At 35.6% G+C, this 17,585-nt stretch overlaps 1 protein-coding gene and 1 non-coding gene across 2 annotated transcripts; one reads left to right on the top strand and one right to left on the bottom strand.

The window, feature by feature from the left end:
• The first annotated feature begins 1,244 nt into the window (after positions 1 to 1,244).
• On the top strand, positions 1,245 to 15,617 carry GNRHR (gonadotropin releasing hormone receptor). Its single transcript, XM_032151942.2, has 3 exons — positions 1,245 to 1,771; positions 11,002 to 11,221; positions 15,373 to 15,617. Exons 1-3 carry the CDS (start codon positions 1,250 to 1,252, stop codon positions 15,615 to 15,617), a joined length of 987 nt encoding a protein of 328 aa, XP_032007833.1. The 5' UTR covers positions 1,245 to 1,249.
• LOC116477640 (small nucleolar RNA SNORA62/SNORA6 family) lies at positions 8,108 to 8,258 on the bottom strand. The gene has a single exon (XR_004250577.1). It is a non-coding gene; the product is annotated as a small nucleolar RNA SNORA62/SNORA6 family (small nucleolar RNA).
• Positions 15,618 to 17,585: the final 1,968 nt, after the last annotated feature.

The raw sequence follows: 17,585 nt of genomic DNA, 5'->3' as shown, positions 1-17,585 counted from the left end.
ACTTATCTAACCTTCTGTGGTAACAAGCTCCTTAAAGGGGCTGGATGATGTTGTATTCACTTTTCATCACCAGCAAAGGCTAAGATAATGTATATAGTAAATATTTAGTAACTTTATTAAATAAATATTTAAGACAGAATAAATAAATATAATAAATGAACCAATAGGAATGCACCATCTAAGTCAAAATAGCCACTTTTATCCTTAACATTGTACCTTCTTTGGCTGCTGCAGAAGCAAACTTGTTGGCATTAGACAAATCAAGCTGGTGATTTAATAAATTCCAACGTAAGTCTTACCAGTATTGATAAATAACTATCCAGCACTCATCATGAAAGTTAAAGAAGCAACACAGAAAAAGTTCCTAAGTGGTCCCAATCTGAAATGATCAGATAACCTATAAAAGAACATATTCATATTATACTAACATAAACACATATAAATGCACTTACAGCAGTTACACAGTATTCTCTTCAAAAACTAGTTCCCCTATGCATTAATGTGTAATAACAGCAACTACAATATTTAGATAATTATAAAACCAAGGCAATAATTTAAAAACTGATTAACCGTTTTACTCTAACTTAAGCATGGATCTGACCAGTAAGACTGATTAATAAATTTGAATGCAGCCAGTTGGATTGATTCTAATTTAAAGTTTTAATTTCTTGTAGAATAATTTTAAATGAATATATTTGTCCGGTGTTTGAGTGCTCAACAGCGTGTTTGAAAAGGAAAACAAAAAAATGTTTTTGAGAAATGTGTTAATTCCTTAAGACAATGGATTTTAGTTGGATCAAGTTGTTTGCATTTTTCTTCATTATCATTCTACATCTGTATGTTGGACAGAACACTAACACTAAATAGCTTTTAGAAAAAATTTTTTAAAGTTATTTAAATCATAATATCATGACTGATTTTTAAATTCAATATTAGGCTGTGACTATCCTCCTTCACTTAGGAAGAGTGTTGTGAAAGCCAGACCATCTGCTGAGTGCTACAGTTACATGTGGCCCTCAGAATGCGTTTGGCCTGCTCTGTTTTAGCACTCTGTTGGATTACCAATACACAAAACAAGTTAACCTTGATCTTTCACATTAAGTATCTCAGGGACAAAATTTGACATACGTCTAAACCTGTGACGTTTCCATCTAAAGAAGGTAGAAATAAAACAGGACTTTAGATTCGGTTACAATAAAATGTCAGATGTGCCAGAGACACAAGTCTTGAAGCTCTGTCCTGGGAAAATATGGCAAACAGTGCCTCTCCTGAACAGAATCACAATCACTGTGCAGCCATCAACAACAGCATCCCACTGATGCAGGGCAACCTCCCCACTCTGACCTCATCCGGAAAGATCCGAGTGACGGTTACTTTCTTTCTTTTTCTACTCTCCGCAACCTTTAATGCTTCTTTCTTGTTGAAACTTCAGAAGTGGACACAGAAGAAAGAGAAAGGGAAAAAGCTCTCAAGAATGAAGCTGCTCTTAAAACATCTGACCTTAGCCAACCTGTTGGAGACTCTGATTGTCATGCCACTGGATGGGATGTGGAACATCACAGTCCAATGGTATGCTGGAGAGTTACTCTGCAAAGTTCTCAGTTATCTAAAGCTTTTCTCCATGTACGCCCCAGCCTTCATGATGGTGGCGATCAGCCTGGACCGCTCCCTGGCTATCACGAGGCCCCTAGCTTTGAAAAGCAACAGCAAACTCGGACAGTCCATGGTTGGCCTGGCCTGGATCCTCAGTGGTGTCTTTGCAGGACCACAGGTAAGCCATTATATACAAACTTATTTGGATATGGTGGTCACAGATTTCCTATCTAAATTTCATATAAGGTCTTATCAAAGGAAGTACTGTATTACCTTTAAGAGCTTGGGCTCTGGAAGTCAGAGAGTGAAGTTTAATTCTGGCTCTGTTCTGTTACCTTGGGCAAATTTCTTAACCTCTCTGGTTTCAGTTCCTTTACTGATAAAATGTAACATGGGGGTTAATACTTACTTAATACTGCTTTTGTGATGAATAAATAAATAAAGTGGCTCACGTAATCTCTATTATGTAGCAAATGCTTCCCCCAAAAAATTGAGATTCTCAAACTTGACCTTATCTCCATCCTATTTTTTTATCTACTTTTCTTTTTGTTCTGGTTGACATGGCTTTAATGTTTAGTTGAGATAATTTGTAGGAATTATGAAATTTGCCTAGGTAGAAAATATTTATAATGTTTCTTATTTAGGGTTTCTTCAGTGGAAATTTTAAGAATTCTGTCACTGCAGCTTAGAGAGAATTATTCTTGGTTAGTACGTGGCTCTGCAGTTTGCAGCTAAGTGGGACTGAATATAGAAGAAAAGTAAGACATCTTGGATGTCTGGAAATCCAAATAGTTCCCTAAACTTAGCTTGAGTTTTGCTGGAGGCAGCTTATTGAGAAAGCCATATGACTGACAGAGGAGGCACAGGCCCTCCCCACAGAGGGCAGTCATCTTTCCAGGTTGCCTTCATCAGAGGCAGCCTAGTTAACTGACCTGCTGAACCTGCCATTTTAACAATCAGATCCCCGAAGAAAAGGACAAATTCTTGAAAATAACAAAGAATGTTAATAGCAGATGAACAAGTTTTCTCTTGCATTTAAATGTACTACATGATAAACCCAGGATACAAGGATGTGTCAAGAAATAAATCAGAATTAACTAGGATCCTCCAAAACTTGCCTCTGAAAATGGAAATTTATCTAGACTTTTTTTAACTGACCAGATGGTTAAAAAACAAAAACAAAACAAAAAAAAACTGCCATGCAGAACTCACTATATAGCACAAGACACTAGAAAGCTGGATAACTGTTTTATCCCATCAATTTCTCACTTGAATATTTCTTTTGAATATGTGTGTGTTTCATAATAAGAATGGGAAAAACTAAAATGTTTTCATTTTCTGAAGAAAAATATATGATTTCTTTCACAGTGATGCAATATATAAGAATAAGTTTAGCAAATATATCACCTGAAATGAGGTGATTTAGCTAAGGCTTATGCTCTTAAAATTTTCCACATTCTTTCTTTCCACTTTCGCACCTATGGTCCAAGCTACCCGGGAGGTTGGGAGGGAGGTTGAGGTGGGAGGATCACTTGAGCCCAGGAGTTCCAGACCAGACTGGGCAATATAGGGAGGCCCCATATCAACAAATTATAAAAAAAAATTGCTTAAATGCTGGTCATGATGACACGCACCTGTGGTCCCAGCTACTTGGGAGGCTGAGGTGGGAGAATTGCTTGAGCCTGGGAGGCAGAGGTTGCAGACAGCCATGATGCACCACTGCAACTGCACTGCAATCTTGGTGACAGAATGAGAAACTGTCTCAAAAAAGAAAAAAAAAGGCTTTGGGAAAATTTATGTAGGCACAAATGGCCCAAATGGAGTGGAATAAAACAAAGACTTTTTAAAAAATCATCTGGCAGTGAGGTGATCGGGGGCTAGGGTGGTATCAAAGAGAATAGATAGTAAAAGAGACATTTCAAATAAAATACAAAACTTGACAACAAATTGGATTGAGAGAGTTAATAATAGAGCGGGGGAAATAAAGTTCCAATTTTTTTAGCCAAGGAATTAAAATAGTAAAACCATTGAAATGATCCCGTTGAGAAGGGGAGTGTTTGTTTGTCGGCCTATTTGTTTGTAGAAGGGAGAGGGAAGGCAGGCTATGAGAAGTAAAATCATTTGCTTTAGGACATGACTGTTGGCAATATAAGGTCTGTGTAATTACAACTATGTGTCAAGTAGTTGGTAATTTGAGATGCTGATGTAGATTAAAATCCAAACCGAAGTAGACATAATCCTATTTGCAATAATAACTGAAGGGCAAACTCACGATTTGATTCTTCTTAGAAGTCTCCTAGAAGCTATAAATAAAATATTGCTTTATCAATCCAATTCTTTTCATCTAAGTATTAACAGCAATAATAGAAAGATAATGCCAAATATTTACCTAACTTGATGTAGCAAAAAGAAAATAGGAACTTAACTTTGAATTGCTTAGGAATTTCATGTAATAGTCTGACCTCAAGTACATTACTAGAGAGATTTATGTGAATTTGAGCCACAGAAAATTGTGTTATTTTATTTTGTAAAACACATGACTCATCCTTACTTTCAACAACACTTTAAAGCACTTTGCTGAAGTTTCCTGAATAACCTCACATAAGTAATGTTGATATTTACATTAATTGTATGAGGTAAATCAGAGCTGTGTTATTATCCCTATTTCATATATAAGAGAGCTAAGGTCTAAACCTTTGAAGTCAATGGCATTCCAGTCCTTTTGCAATAATCCAAAGTAAGAAATACACACTACACTGAAACCTTGCTTGTGTCTCTGTCTCTTTCTCTCACACACACAACTGAGAAAAAATTTTGATGAAATAAATATTCTATTCTGTTACGTTTTATTTTTTACTGTTGATTACAGCTCACTGCTGAGCATATCCTGCAGTTCAAAAAGCACTGATTTAAAAGGATTCATTGGCATTCCCAGGGTCACGCGCTCTGTTGGACTCGTGTTGTCTTATTCTTTCCTTTCATTATGGCTCTCTTCAATTTCTCTGAATAAAAGAGATTTCAATCCCATAACTAATGTTACATATACTTGATGAGGAATATGAGAGAGAAAGAGGGCTTTTTATTTCTAGACTGTGATGCATGATGAGTGTGTCTCATGCTTCACCATGCTCTGTGGTCAATCATAAAAATATAATTGACAAAGGCACATCCTATTGTGCCTAATTTACATTAAAAGGGTAACTTTAATTTTCATCCTTTGGTGCACATACCAATTTTCTATTATTTGAGTAATTCATATCTCAGTTGAAAAAAAAAAAACTTAACAAACATGTTTTCACCACTCGGGGCTGGGGATCTGGGAATTTATGACATTTTGCCTCAGCTCAGAATGACCAAATTTCAAATTGGCCTCCTAGATTTTCCACTTTCCTCATTATTAACCTCAGAAGCTATGTTCTGTGATAATTTGGCGGTGCATTCTCAGAAGTTTTAGCACAGTGTGGCACAGAAACTTTCAAACTTTATGCTAGTAATAGAATTCTTTTTAAAAAATTCTATATCACAATATACCCCATAAATATGTACAATTATTTTGTGTCTGTTAAAAATTTTTAAGTAAAATACAGTACACAAAATCCTGTACATAAAAAAATCCTATACAAAAAATCCTGTACGAAAAGCCATAATGAATGAAACAGATATAAGTGGAGCTGCTCTGGTGAAAATAGAGGGAAAGGAGGACCAGTCCTCCACTTGTTATGCACTAGCTCCCAGTCACAGTTACTAAAGACTTCATATCTCCTTGCAACAAAGTCCAAAAGCCAGTGGGATAGTAAAAGTGGCATGAGTGTGAGATTCAAACGGAGTTGGGCTCAAATCTCAGTAATACTGCCTACCAGTTATGTGACTCTGAGCAAATTACTTACATTTAAAAGAGTGATTGTAAAGAATAAGTCCTACAATTTATAAAATCATCTAAGACTTTACACCTTAATTTTAAATACTAATTTAATGTTTATTTTTCTTCTTTTCCTTTCTTCCTAAGCCCATCCTTTCTTCTTACCTTCATAAAGGAGTTTTTGAAGTCAGGAAAGAAAAAGTACAGAAATATGAGTATGGAATTGTTGGTTCTTTAAGAAATAGCAAAACGAAATGCTTATATAAAAGTGGATTATTTCAAATTTTTCAAAATTATAGCATGCATTCTGACTGATTAGTAAATTTGGCCAAACTACTCCCTGGTCACAAAGCTATCATATTCACTCTGCAAATTATACATGCCAGAGCACAGTAATTCAAGTCTTGGAGGTATCGTATATAAAAGTGGGGAAAGATGGAAGGAAGGAAGGAAGGAAGGAAGGAAGGAAGGAAGGAAGGAAAGAAGGAAGGAGGGAGGGAGGGAGGGAGGGAAAGAAGAGAAGGCAGGGAGGGAGAGAAGGGAAGGGGAGGAAAAAGGAGGAAAGGTAGAAAAGAAAAACAAAGGAGGGAAGGAGGAAAAGAAAAAGCAGCAAACACCCTGGGATAGCTTTGGTTTAAGACCGTCTGTGGTTAGGGTGGTAAATATAAATTGAAGAGAAGACATTTCCTAAATTAGATGTGCCCATATCTAATTTAAAATCACATGGTTTCTAATAAGAGTCATTTAATACCACAAGAATTCCAGAGTAGCAGGTTATTTGCAGAAAGAGTTCATAGCTTATCTGTGTTAAGCTTATCACTAGTTTATCTGTGCTAATATAGAGTATTACATATTGACAGCTTTTAAATTCTATGGTTAACCCAGGCCTGCCGGCAAGAAATGTGGGCCACTCCTTAGTCCTTAGTGTAAAGATATGTCATCTGAAGATGTGTGGAGGCTTGCCTTAATACATAGAGAATTTGCTGGTGTAGAATGCACTACTGACATTGGCAAACAGTTTAAATTCAATAAATATTATCACACAGGTACAATATGCCAAACATTTTGCTATGACGTAGTACTGTGCTACTAGCAGAAATAACAACAGCGATAATGCTGATGATGATTAATAATGCTTGAGGACATAAATTTGTGCCAGGAATTAGGCTAAATGCTTTTACATGATAGGTTCACAGAACAGGCGGTGAATAAATAATAAATAAAAAAGTTTTACATGCAATATTTCATATAATGCTTCCAACAATCACATAAATTATGAACAATCATTATCTTTATTCTACACACGAAGAAACTAAACCTCCAATATTATATAACATGCCCAAGATTACTGTCTACTACGTGGAAATCTCAGTATATCAGTATATCTAGTTATCTATATATGGCCATATCCATAGCCAGCTCTTTTAACTGCTACACTCTACCCAACTCTGCCCACTGAACACTGCAATATTGTCTATTTCCTTTTTATCTGTAGGAGGCTGGGGAAGAAAAAGGCAGAAAAAGCTTGAAGTGAAAACTGATGCTTAAAACACATCAAGAAAAAAATATATATGATACACATTTATAAATATATAAATGCATATGGATACATATAAAAATTGTGTGCCTCAAGTTTTAATTATAATCATGGTTAAGATTTATACAGTTCTGTGTCCCAGGCACTATTCCAGGTGCTTTGCATGTATTAACTCATTTATTGTGATGATAGGCCTTAGAGGTAGATATTATTACTATTTTCTCCATGTATGTAGATGAGGAAACTGAAGCACACATCTGAAGATAATTACCTTTGGACAACACTAGGTAAGGGTGTAATTAGTGTGGGTAAGGTGAGTGTTAAAGATAATATTCTAAGAAGAAATGAACAACTGCAATTGACTGTGAAAAATGAAAACGGAATGTTCTTGTTTATGGCAAAATAAAGCAAACACTGATAAGAACCAGGGCCAGGGACAAGAGAGGAGAAATATACCGAAATTAAAGAAATATAATCCAAGGACAGATGAACAACTAAAAGCAAAGTGGATCTCTATATTAATCATTCAAATGAACATGGCCTTGGAGCACAAAATAAACGGAACAATAGCAGGTTAATTTATGGGCAAGTAAGATTCTGAATTTGTGTACACTTTATTGTACCTTTCTTAAAATTTATTGGTCTATCTTGTATAACCTGGGTCATATACATTTTAAATCTCCACTACCAAATATTAAATTCCCTGATTGAAGGATATAACTGCTTTATCTTTTATGACAGAGAATGCTAGCTATAGTTTGTTTTACCAAAGAGTTGCTTAAAAAATAAGCATGTGTTAAATAAGATAGCCATTAACTCGATCATAGTACTATGTTTCAAAGTCATTGCTAATTGAAAGTTTCATTATGGCTTTTTTTAAACATATTTTATTTTTTTAATTATAAATTTTTTCCAGTTACAAACGAACCAATTTGAACCACACACAACCCATGTTTTTAGAATCTTACAGTAGAACTCACCGAGTTGGTGTGAAAACGGAAAGGCCAAGTAATGCCTGAGAGGCCTGAGCAAGAAATACGGACAAATGTAGACAAAAAACACACACTGCTTTTCAAATGTTTTCATCTCTCCTCAAAACGGGCATGCAGTAACATCACACTTGTCGCAAGAACTACTATCAAACTCCACTCATTGGGCCAGAGACCTTTGTGGTGTTAGCAAAAAACTTGCCCCTCATGCAGCATACTACCTACGCTTGTGATTTCATCAGCCAGTCAGTGACATCCTTATGCCTTTAAAACATGAAATATTAAGATGAAAATGTGGCCCAGGGCAGAGCAGAAAGTAAAACTCAGGTCATATGGTTCCAAGTCCAACTGGGATGGTGCAGAGAGAAGTAGCTAAAACCTTAAAGAAACATAAGATTCTTGGGTTCTACGTGAAGTAACCCTTCCAAAGACTTTAACTCACAGCCTCTGTTGGATCTAATTCAAAGCTGAACTTTAAATAAGGTCAGGTTGCAAAGAATTACAGAAAACTAAAAGGCTCACTTTGTAATGTGGGAAAAATGTCTGAATCACAAGATAAAATTAGCTGAATGCACTTGTTGTGGTTTCTTGACTGGAGTGATAGTAAAATTATTAGACGCCCTCTAGCGGATGAATTTAAAATCATTTTTTCTCCTAGAAAATGAAAAAAGCTCTGAAACTGAAAATCAACTTTTTAACTTATTTACAGGGCCAAGGTTTCTTTCCCTTTTGAGGTGATGGGAGTGGGAGTGGAGTATGTCTTTTAAAAAAAATAAATAATTTTTAAAATATTTTATAGTGTTTTTTGTTGGTAGCATAGAAAAGAATCATGTTTCTTAATAATGTAATTAAAATTTTCTAATTCAATCAAAAACTTAAAGAATCCTTCATTTGCTTAAAATAAAAAATATTGCAACATTCTTGTTTGAATTTATTTGCTATCAATTTAAAAATGCTTACACTCTCATCATTTCATTTTAAAAATGTTTCACAGTAAAATGAAACTTCTCAGGGGAAAAGCTTATAAATAAGTAGGTAAGAAGTGTTTAATGAATAGAGGAATAATGAACAAATGTCCACTAGAATTTATTTTTGAAAACTACTTGCAACATTTTCTTAATTGTTGATTCAGTTTGTGTTTTTAAAAGTTGTAGGATAAAGGCTTTTTAAAAATAATTTGACACTCAGAGAATGGTTACAAGAATCATGCAGATTTCTGGATACCTTCACCCAGATTTTCTCAAATATTAACATTTTACATTTGCTTATTTATTTTATCTTATGTACATTTTCCCAATTGCTTAAAAGTAAGTTGTAGACATGATTTTTCTTTACTCCTCAATACTTCAATGTGTGTTTAAGGCCTTTCACACACAGCCACGGTAACGATTGTCAAAATAAGAAATTTAATACTGATACAATACCACTATTTAATTGATATGTTCTGTTCAGAGCTCATAAGTTGTCCCAGTTTAATTTTTGCCCTTTTAGCAAAAGAAAATCCAAGATTATGTGGTGGATTCAGTTGCATACCTCTTTAGTATTCTTTTAGCTGGAACCATTTCTCAGTCTTTCTTTGTGTTTCATCATATTCACATTTTTGGAGAGTGCAAACCAGTCAGTCTGTAAAATATCTCTCAGTTGGGATTTGTCCTCTCAAGGTTAGATTCAGGTTATACACTTTAAGCAAAAATACCAAATTAGTGATGCCAAGTTCTCAATGCATTACATAAGGAGACAGACATTGTCGATAGGTCCCATGATTGGCAATGTTAACATACTTATCTAGATATTTCTCTTCTATAAAGTTATTATTTTATTCCTTATAATGAATAAGTATCCTGCAGGCTGATACTTTGAGATTTTGTAAACATCCTGTTCTCCTCAAACTTCCACCCACTATTTTTACCAACTATTGATGATTCTTGCTGTAATCACTTATTATAGTGATTACCAAATGTTAATCACTAATTCTGTTTATTCCTTTTCATTTATTAGTTGGCATTCTACATTATGGAAGAGGTTTTTCTCCCCCCATTTATTTGTTGTTTTTGTTATCTCGTAATTTTTGTAAGTATGGGCTCATGGATCCTTACTTTATTCAATAGTTTCTCATTCTTTTAGATCAGTTTCTTTTTTGTATTTTGATGCTTAAACTGCCCCAGATTTCGCCAGTAGAAGCTCTTTTCAGCTGGTTCCTGGGTTGTTTTGTTTGTTTTTTTGGTTTGTTTTGACATGTTCCATCATCCTTTGAGCAACTGTCTCTTCATGTCTTTTGACCATTTTTTAAAATGTCATTTTAGGCCGGGCGCGGTGGCTCACGCTTGTAATCCCAGCACTTTGGGAGGCCGAGGCGGGCGGATCACGAGGTCAGGAGATCGAGACCACGGTGAAACCCCGTCTCTACTAAAAAAATACAAAAAATTAGCCGGGCGCGGTGGCGGGCGCCGGTAGTCCCAGCTACTCGGAGAGGCTGAGGCAGGAGAATGGCGTGAACCTGGGAGGCGGAGCTTGCAGTGAGCCGAGATTGCGCCACTGCACTCCAGCCTGGGTGACAGAGCGAGACTCCGTCTCAAAAAAAAAAAAAAATGTCATTTTAATAGGGTTTCTGTCTCTAAAATAAAATTTAAATATGTATTTTGGGGGTTACATTTTAAGTGCCAGACACAGTTATAGTTACTGCAGATATAACTTATGAGTAAAATCACTTGCAAAAAGTTTACTCAGCATAATTGTACTGGCAACTGAAATACAAACAACATTTAAATCCTCTAGAGATGATTATTCTTCAAGGTTGAAATAATTTCTAAAAAATCCAAAATCTTATAAATCTATTGACACTTACCCAAACATATTTTAAGTAAATATTCACATGACTTTTCATAGAAACGTCAGAAGTATAACACTAAGGAGCTTAGAAATTTCTGCAGGTAACATGTTAGAAGGCTAGCAGAGTACCAAAAAGAAAACTTCCAAATACCATTTGGAAAAAAGTAACATAGCTTTTTTATTGTCTCATACAGTTATACATCTTCAGGATGATTCATCTAACAGACAACTCCGGACAGACAAAAGTTTTCTCTCAATGTGTAACACACTGCAGTTTTCCACAATGGTGGCATCAAGCATTTTATAACTTTTTCACCTTCGGCTGCCTCTTCATCATCCCTCTTCTCATCATGCTGATCTGCAATGCAAAAATCATCTTCACCCTGACACGGGTCCTTCATCAGGACCCCCATGGTGTGTATTCCTTAGATTTAGTGTCATTTGTGGGCAGTTTTTAAATAGCAATACTCAAAACAGAGTGGCACGAACTATGTGACAGATACTGTTCTAAGCAGTTTGCGTATATTAGCTCATTTAATATTCACAATCACCCCATTAGGTAATATTTTTATTATGGTTTTATCATCCTCAATTTACAGATAAGGTAACTTAATATCTTCTGCTGTTCTACATTTGCACCATGAAATTAAAGAAGAAAGAATGATTATTCCATTAAAACCCAAGATAAGCATTGGTAAATGGTTTATGCTGGGCAGCAAGTACAAACTGTGATATCTAGACTATAGCAAAGTACAACTTGTTAAATGCTATCCAATAAATTAGCTAAAGTAAGCTGTTTCATTTTATATTCAAAGCCCATATATTTACACAACATAAACTATGCACATTTGTGTGTATGTTAATATGCGAAATATTGACTATGTAATTGATTATTTCATTCAAAACTCCACACGTGTTTGTACCTTTTTGCTTTAGTAAAATGGTGCATTCCCAAAAACTAAAATTTATAAATTTATGAAATAAACATTGTTATGTTGGCATGACATCCAAAAGACATGTTATCAATGACATAGTGCATAAGTTATATCTATTACAACTTATCAGGGAAATCATCTTAATTATTATAGCATGAATAGTCTCAGTAGATATTTTCAAAAGAAAATATTCATGGTGATGCTCTCTAATAGTGAATTGGGCAGTTTCCACCTGCCAGCACAAAATGGTATTTAATATTTCCAAAAAAGTATACTGCAAAAACAATTAGCTTCAAAATCTTGTCTTGAGAGATTCCATTTTATAAGCGATATCTAAGAAGGGTAGAGGGAAAATAAGAAGGTGAATCTCAAATAGGAGTTAATCTGAAGAAATATGAGCAGTACATAAGAAGAAAAACAAAAAAGCAGAGTCAGGAAGCAATAAATACTATGAACACATTTATTTATTATTTTATTTCTTTGATTAATACATACTGACTACTCAATGTTGCTGGAAACTGTGCTAGGTGGGGATACCACGGTGAATAAGAAAAATCTAGTAAGTATCCTGCTTTCATGGAGACTACAGTCTAGCAGAAAAGTCATAAATAGTAAACCAATTATCAACTGTGATGATGTTTCAAAAGAAGAAAAAGCATGACATGTTGTGGTTGTCTTGATATTTTTTCATTTTCAGTCACATGCTAAGCCAAGATGGTTTTTTGAATTTTAAATGGATGTGTCACCAAAGTTTACAGATATTGAGGATTAAATGATAGTGTGTGAAGGCCAGGTGCGGTGGCTCACGCCTGTAATCCCAGCACTTTGGGAGGCCGAGGCAGGCGGATCACCTGAGGTCAGGAGTTCGAGGCCAGCCTGACCAAGACGATGAAACCTGTCTCTACCAAAAATACAAAAATTAGCCGGGTGTGGTGGCACATGCCTGTAGTCCCAGCTACTCAGGAGGCTGAGGCAGGAGAATCGCTTGAACCCGGGAGGCAAAGGTTGCAGTGAGCCAAGATTGTACCATTGCACTCCAGCCTGGGCAGCAAGAGCGAAACTCTGAAAAAAAAAAAAAAAAAAAATGGGCCGGGCGTGGTGGCTCACGCCTGTAATCCCAGCACTTTGGGAGGCCGAGGCGGGCGGATCACAAGGTCAGGAGATCGAGACCATCCTGGCTAACACGGTGAAACCCCGTCTCTACTAAAAATACAAAAAATTAGCCGGGCGTGGTGGCGGGCGCCTGTAGTCCCAGCTACTCGGGAGGCTGAGGCAGGAGAATGGCGTGAACCCCGGGGCAGAGCCTGCAGTGAGCCGAGATCGCGCCACTGCACTCCAGCCTGGGTGAAAGAGCGAGACTCCGTCTCAAAAAAACAAACAAACAAACAAACAAAAATGAATAGTATGTGAAAAGAGCAAAGCCTCTAGCAAGGCACAGAGTAAACAGTAATTAGTTTTGTCTCCCAAAAATCCATAATCAGTCTGTATTTAATAAATTACTTTAATATTTCCAGACAAAAATTAATTTTATAATTAAAACCCCATGCATGTAAATGTTCTCCTCTATATGTCCACTCTTTGGTGACCAATTAATAAGAAATTTCAAAATGACTATTTCTGAATAGCATTATCTGTTTCCCTAAAAAAAAATATAGTGTGTGAAGAGTATTTCTTACTTAACACACACAAGTTCTCAATCATGAAATACAAGAACAGATTTTGAGCACTTCAAAATTGCACCTTTTTGCCTTTAAGAACTAAGTCCAAAATTTCAGGTAGGCAGCCTGACTGTAAAAAGTCACCAATTCCATTAATTTCCAGCAAATTTCTTCACAAGTGTAACCTATGAACTTTAAAGGCTGTATTAATATGAAAAGTGAAATTATTTCAGATATCATAGAAAGAAGCACACAGTTGAGATAGATAATTTAGGGTAATACACTTTCATCCACACATGATACTTACTATCCTTAGTGGCAGAGATACTCAGTGAACATAGTTTTGTTTTGAAGTCAGAATTCACAAAGGAAACAAAAACATAGAGTGGGGAAAGGACATTCTATTCAACAAATGGTGCTGGGATAACTAGCTAGCCATGTGTAGAAGAATGAAACTGGATCCTCATCTCTCACCCTATACAAAAATCAACTCAAGATGGATCAAAGACTGAAATCTAAGACAAGAAACCATAAAGATTTTAGAAGATAACATTGGAAAAACCCTTCGAGACATTGGCTTAGGCAAAGGCTTCATGACCAAGAGCCCAAAAGCAAATGCAACAAAAACAAAGATAAATAGATGGGACTTCATTAAACTAAAACACTACTCCACAGCAAAAGAAATAATCAGCAGAGTTAACAGACGACCCACAGGAGAAAATCTTCACAATCTGTACATCTGACGAAGGACTAATACCCAGAATCTACAAAGAACTCAAACAAATCAGCAAGAAGAAAACAAACAATCCCATCAAAAAGTGGGCTAAGGACATGAATAGACAATTCTCAAAAGAAGATATACAAATGGCCAAGAAGCATAGGGGAAAATGCTCAACGTCACTAATGATCAGGGAAATGAAAATGAAAACCACAATGTGATACCACTTCACTCCTGCAAGAATGGCCATAATCAAAAAATCAAAAAATAATAGATGGCAGGGATGCAGTGAAAAGGGAACACTTTTACACTGTTGGTGGGAATGTTAACTACTACATCCACCATGGAAAACAGTGTGGAGATTCTTTAAAGAACTAAAAGTAGAACCATCATTTGATCCAGCAATCCCACTACTAGGTATCTACCCAGGAGGGAAAAAAGGCATTTATATGAAAAAGATACTTGCACAGGAATGTTTATAGCAGCACAGTTTGCAATTGCAAAAATACAGAACCAGCCCAAATGCCCATCAATCAATGAGTGAATAAAAAAAATGGTATATATGTACTATGGAATACCGCTCAGTCATAAAAAAGGAACAAAATAGTGGCATTTGCAGCAACCTGGATGGAATTGGAGACTATTATTCTAAGTGAAGTAACTCAGGAATAGAAAACCAAACATCATATGTTCTCATTCATATGTGGGAGCTAAGCTATGATGATGCAAAGGCATAACAATGATACACTGGACTTTGGAAACTCGGGGGAAAGGGTAGGGGATGGCAAGGGATAAAAGACTACACATTTGGTACAGTGTACACTGCTCAGGTGATGGGTCCACCGAGATCTCAGAACTCACCACCAAAGAACTTATTCATGTAGCCAAACACCATCAGTCCCCCAAAAAACCTATTAAAATAAAAAAATAATTTTTTAAAAAAGAATTGAACTGAGCTCAACCTCATCAACTCTCTTAAATTTATATGTTAAGAGTTTGAGTACCCCATATTTCAAATCCACATTAGTCTGGCAGAAATAAGAGCACTATCATCTTCAAACTTTTCTATTCATTATGTGACATAGCAGAAAACTCTTATTAAAACATGCTTTTCAAACAAATTATTATTATTTAAAATAATGGAAATTTCCTCCCATTGATTAAGTTGAATTAGCGATGCTGTCTTCCTTTTTGTCCACTTTGGTTTTGTAAGAAAACTGATCTTAACCACCTGCTCTTTTCTCCATCCAATAGAACTACAACTGAATCAGTCCAAGAACAATATACCAAGAGCACGGCTGAAGACTCTAAAAATGACGGTTGCATTTGCCACTTCATTTACTGTCTGCTGGACTCCCTACTATGTCCTAGGAATTTGGTATTGGTTTGATCCTGAAATGTTAAACAGGGTGTCAGACCCAGTAAATAATTTCTTCTTTCTCTTTGCCTTTTTAAACCCATGCTTTGATCCACTTATCTATGGATATTTTTCTCTGTGATTGATAGACTACACAAGAAGTCATATGAAGAAGGGTAAGGTAATGAATCCATCTGGGAATGATTAACACAAATGTTGGAGCATGTTTACATGCAAACAAAGCAGGATTTACACTTAAGTTATCATTCTTTTAGAAACTCCATTTTCAGAGCCTCAATTATTAAGGAAAAATCTTCAGGAAAAATACGAAAATATTTTCTCTTCCTCATAAGCTTCTAAATTAATCTCTGCCTTTTCTGCCTTTTCTGACCTCATATAACACATTATGTAGGTTTCTTATCACTTTCTCTTTGCATGATAATGTACAAATATTTAAAATACCTGCAGCCTAAGGCACAAGGATGCCAAAAAAACAAAGGTGAGAAACCACAACACAAGTCTAAAAGGGGCATATTAGCAATTAGAGTTTTATGCTACATAACACACAGAGCACAGAGCCTTTGCCCATAATATCAACTTTCCCTTCTGTAGTTAAAAAGAAAAAAAAATGGATCTCTTTTTCTCTTTGGCTTCAAAAGCATTCTGACATTTGGAGGAGTCAGTAACCAACCCCACCAACCACTCCACCAACCTGACAAGACTATGAGTAGTTCTCGAACTTCATCCTGTTTATGTGGTACAGGTTGTGAAGTACCTCTATATAAAGGGAAATTTTAGAGGGTTAGGATTTGGACAGGGGTTTAGAACATTCCTCTAGGCTGTACAGTCTATGGAGTTTGTGGCAATTAACTGCCATAAAATAACAATGTTTCCAAATGCAACTAAGAAAATACTCATACTGATACTCATAGTATATTAAACTATGCATAATTTAATAATGTGAAGAATTTTTTGTCTATCTCCTGATCTTACTAAATCCATATTTCATAAAAAACTGAGAAAAATTAAAACAAAATTAAGCAAATGCACAAGCAAAAAGATGCTTGATACACAAAAGGAACTCTGGAGAGAAAACTACAGCTTCAGTCTGTACAGATCAAAGAAGACAGAGCATGTTGGGGGAAGGAGGGAAAGATCTTGATGCAGGGTTTCTTAACCTGCAGTCTATACACAACACTATATTTCCATGTGATGTTTTAATTTCAGTCCTATTTGTATTATTTTGTGCATTTAAAAAACACAATCTTAAGGGGATAGACTAGACTGCCACAGCAGCCCATGGCACAACACCTACTGATATTCACATTAAATAGTATGGTTTCTAAAATACGTCTGCACAACAAGACCTCTTTATTTAATTCAGGCTTGTGTCTACCTCTTCCATGAAAAATGGAAAGGGATGAAAATAATGGGAGCATAATACCCATTTAATGTGAAAAACATGATAAGAGTCTTAAAAGAAATTAAACCATTTAATATTTTTTAAATAGGTAAGATACCATTATATTTATATGAGCTATGTAGTGCCACATGAAAGATGAAATGTAATTTCTAAATACTCCAGGTGTGTGATATTGTGGAAAGTAAATTGCCAACTAATGGTAAGTCCTTTTTTTCTTTGATTTTCTCCTCTCATACTTCAGTTTTATAGTGTTGTGTTGTTTTTTTCATATCCTACCTTATTTTCCAGTTCTGTCTCAATTGAACTCCCTCTGTGTAATCACTCTTTCATTCATAGCTTCTTTTTCATTAAGCTCATACCTTTAATTAACCAATGCATGGCCCAGTTCTACAGTTGAATTGGACAAGGCTAAAATTCTGTAGTGTGCTAAAATGCTCAAAGTTGGCACGTAAACTCATTCCAAGATTTTACAGTTCTCGTAGATAACATAGGGATGTAGATAAGTTGAAACAAAACCAATGTTCTCTAAGTCTCTATCATATACTTATTCCTAAACTGATAATTCTTACTTCTGGATTTAAAAGCAAAAATAACACACTTGGACAGATACAATCTAAGGGCTTTATCACACATGTGTTTAATGAATGTATCTCAGCTTGGTTCTTCTTGTGTGCTCATTTTGGATCT

The sequence above is a fragment of the Hylobates moloch genome, unplaced genomic scaffold (genome assembly GCF_009828535.3).
Source record: "Hylobates moloch isolate HMO894 unplaced genomic scaffold, HMol_V3 SCAFFOLD_2, whole genome shotgun sequence".
Taxonomy (NCBI): Eukaryota; Metazoa; Chordata; class Mammalia; order Primates; family Hylobatidae; genus Hylobates; species Hylobates moloch.
This window is presented reverse-complemented; position numbering and strand designations above follow the sequence as displayed.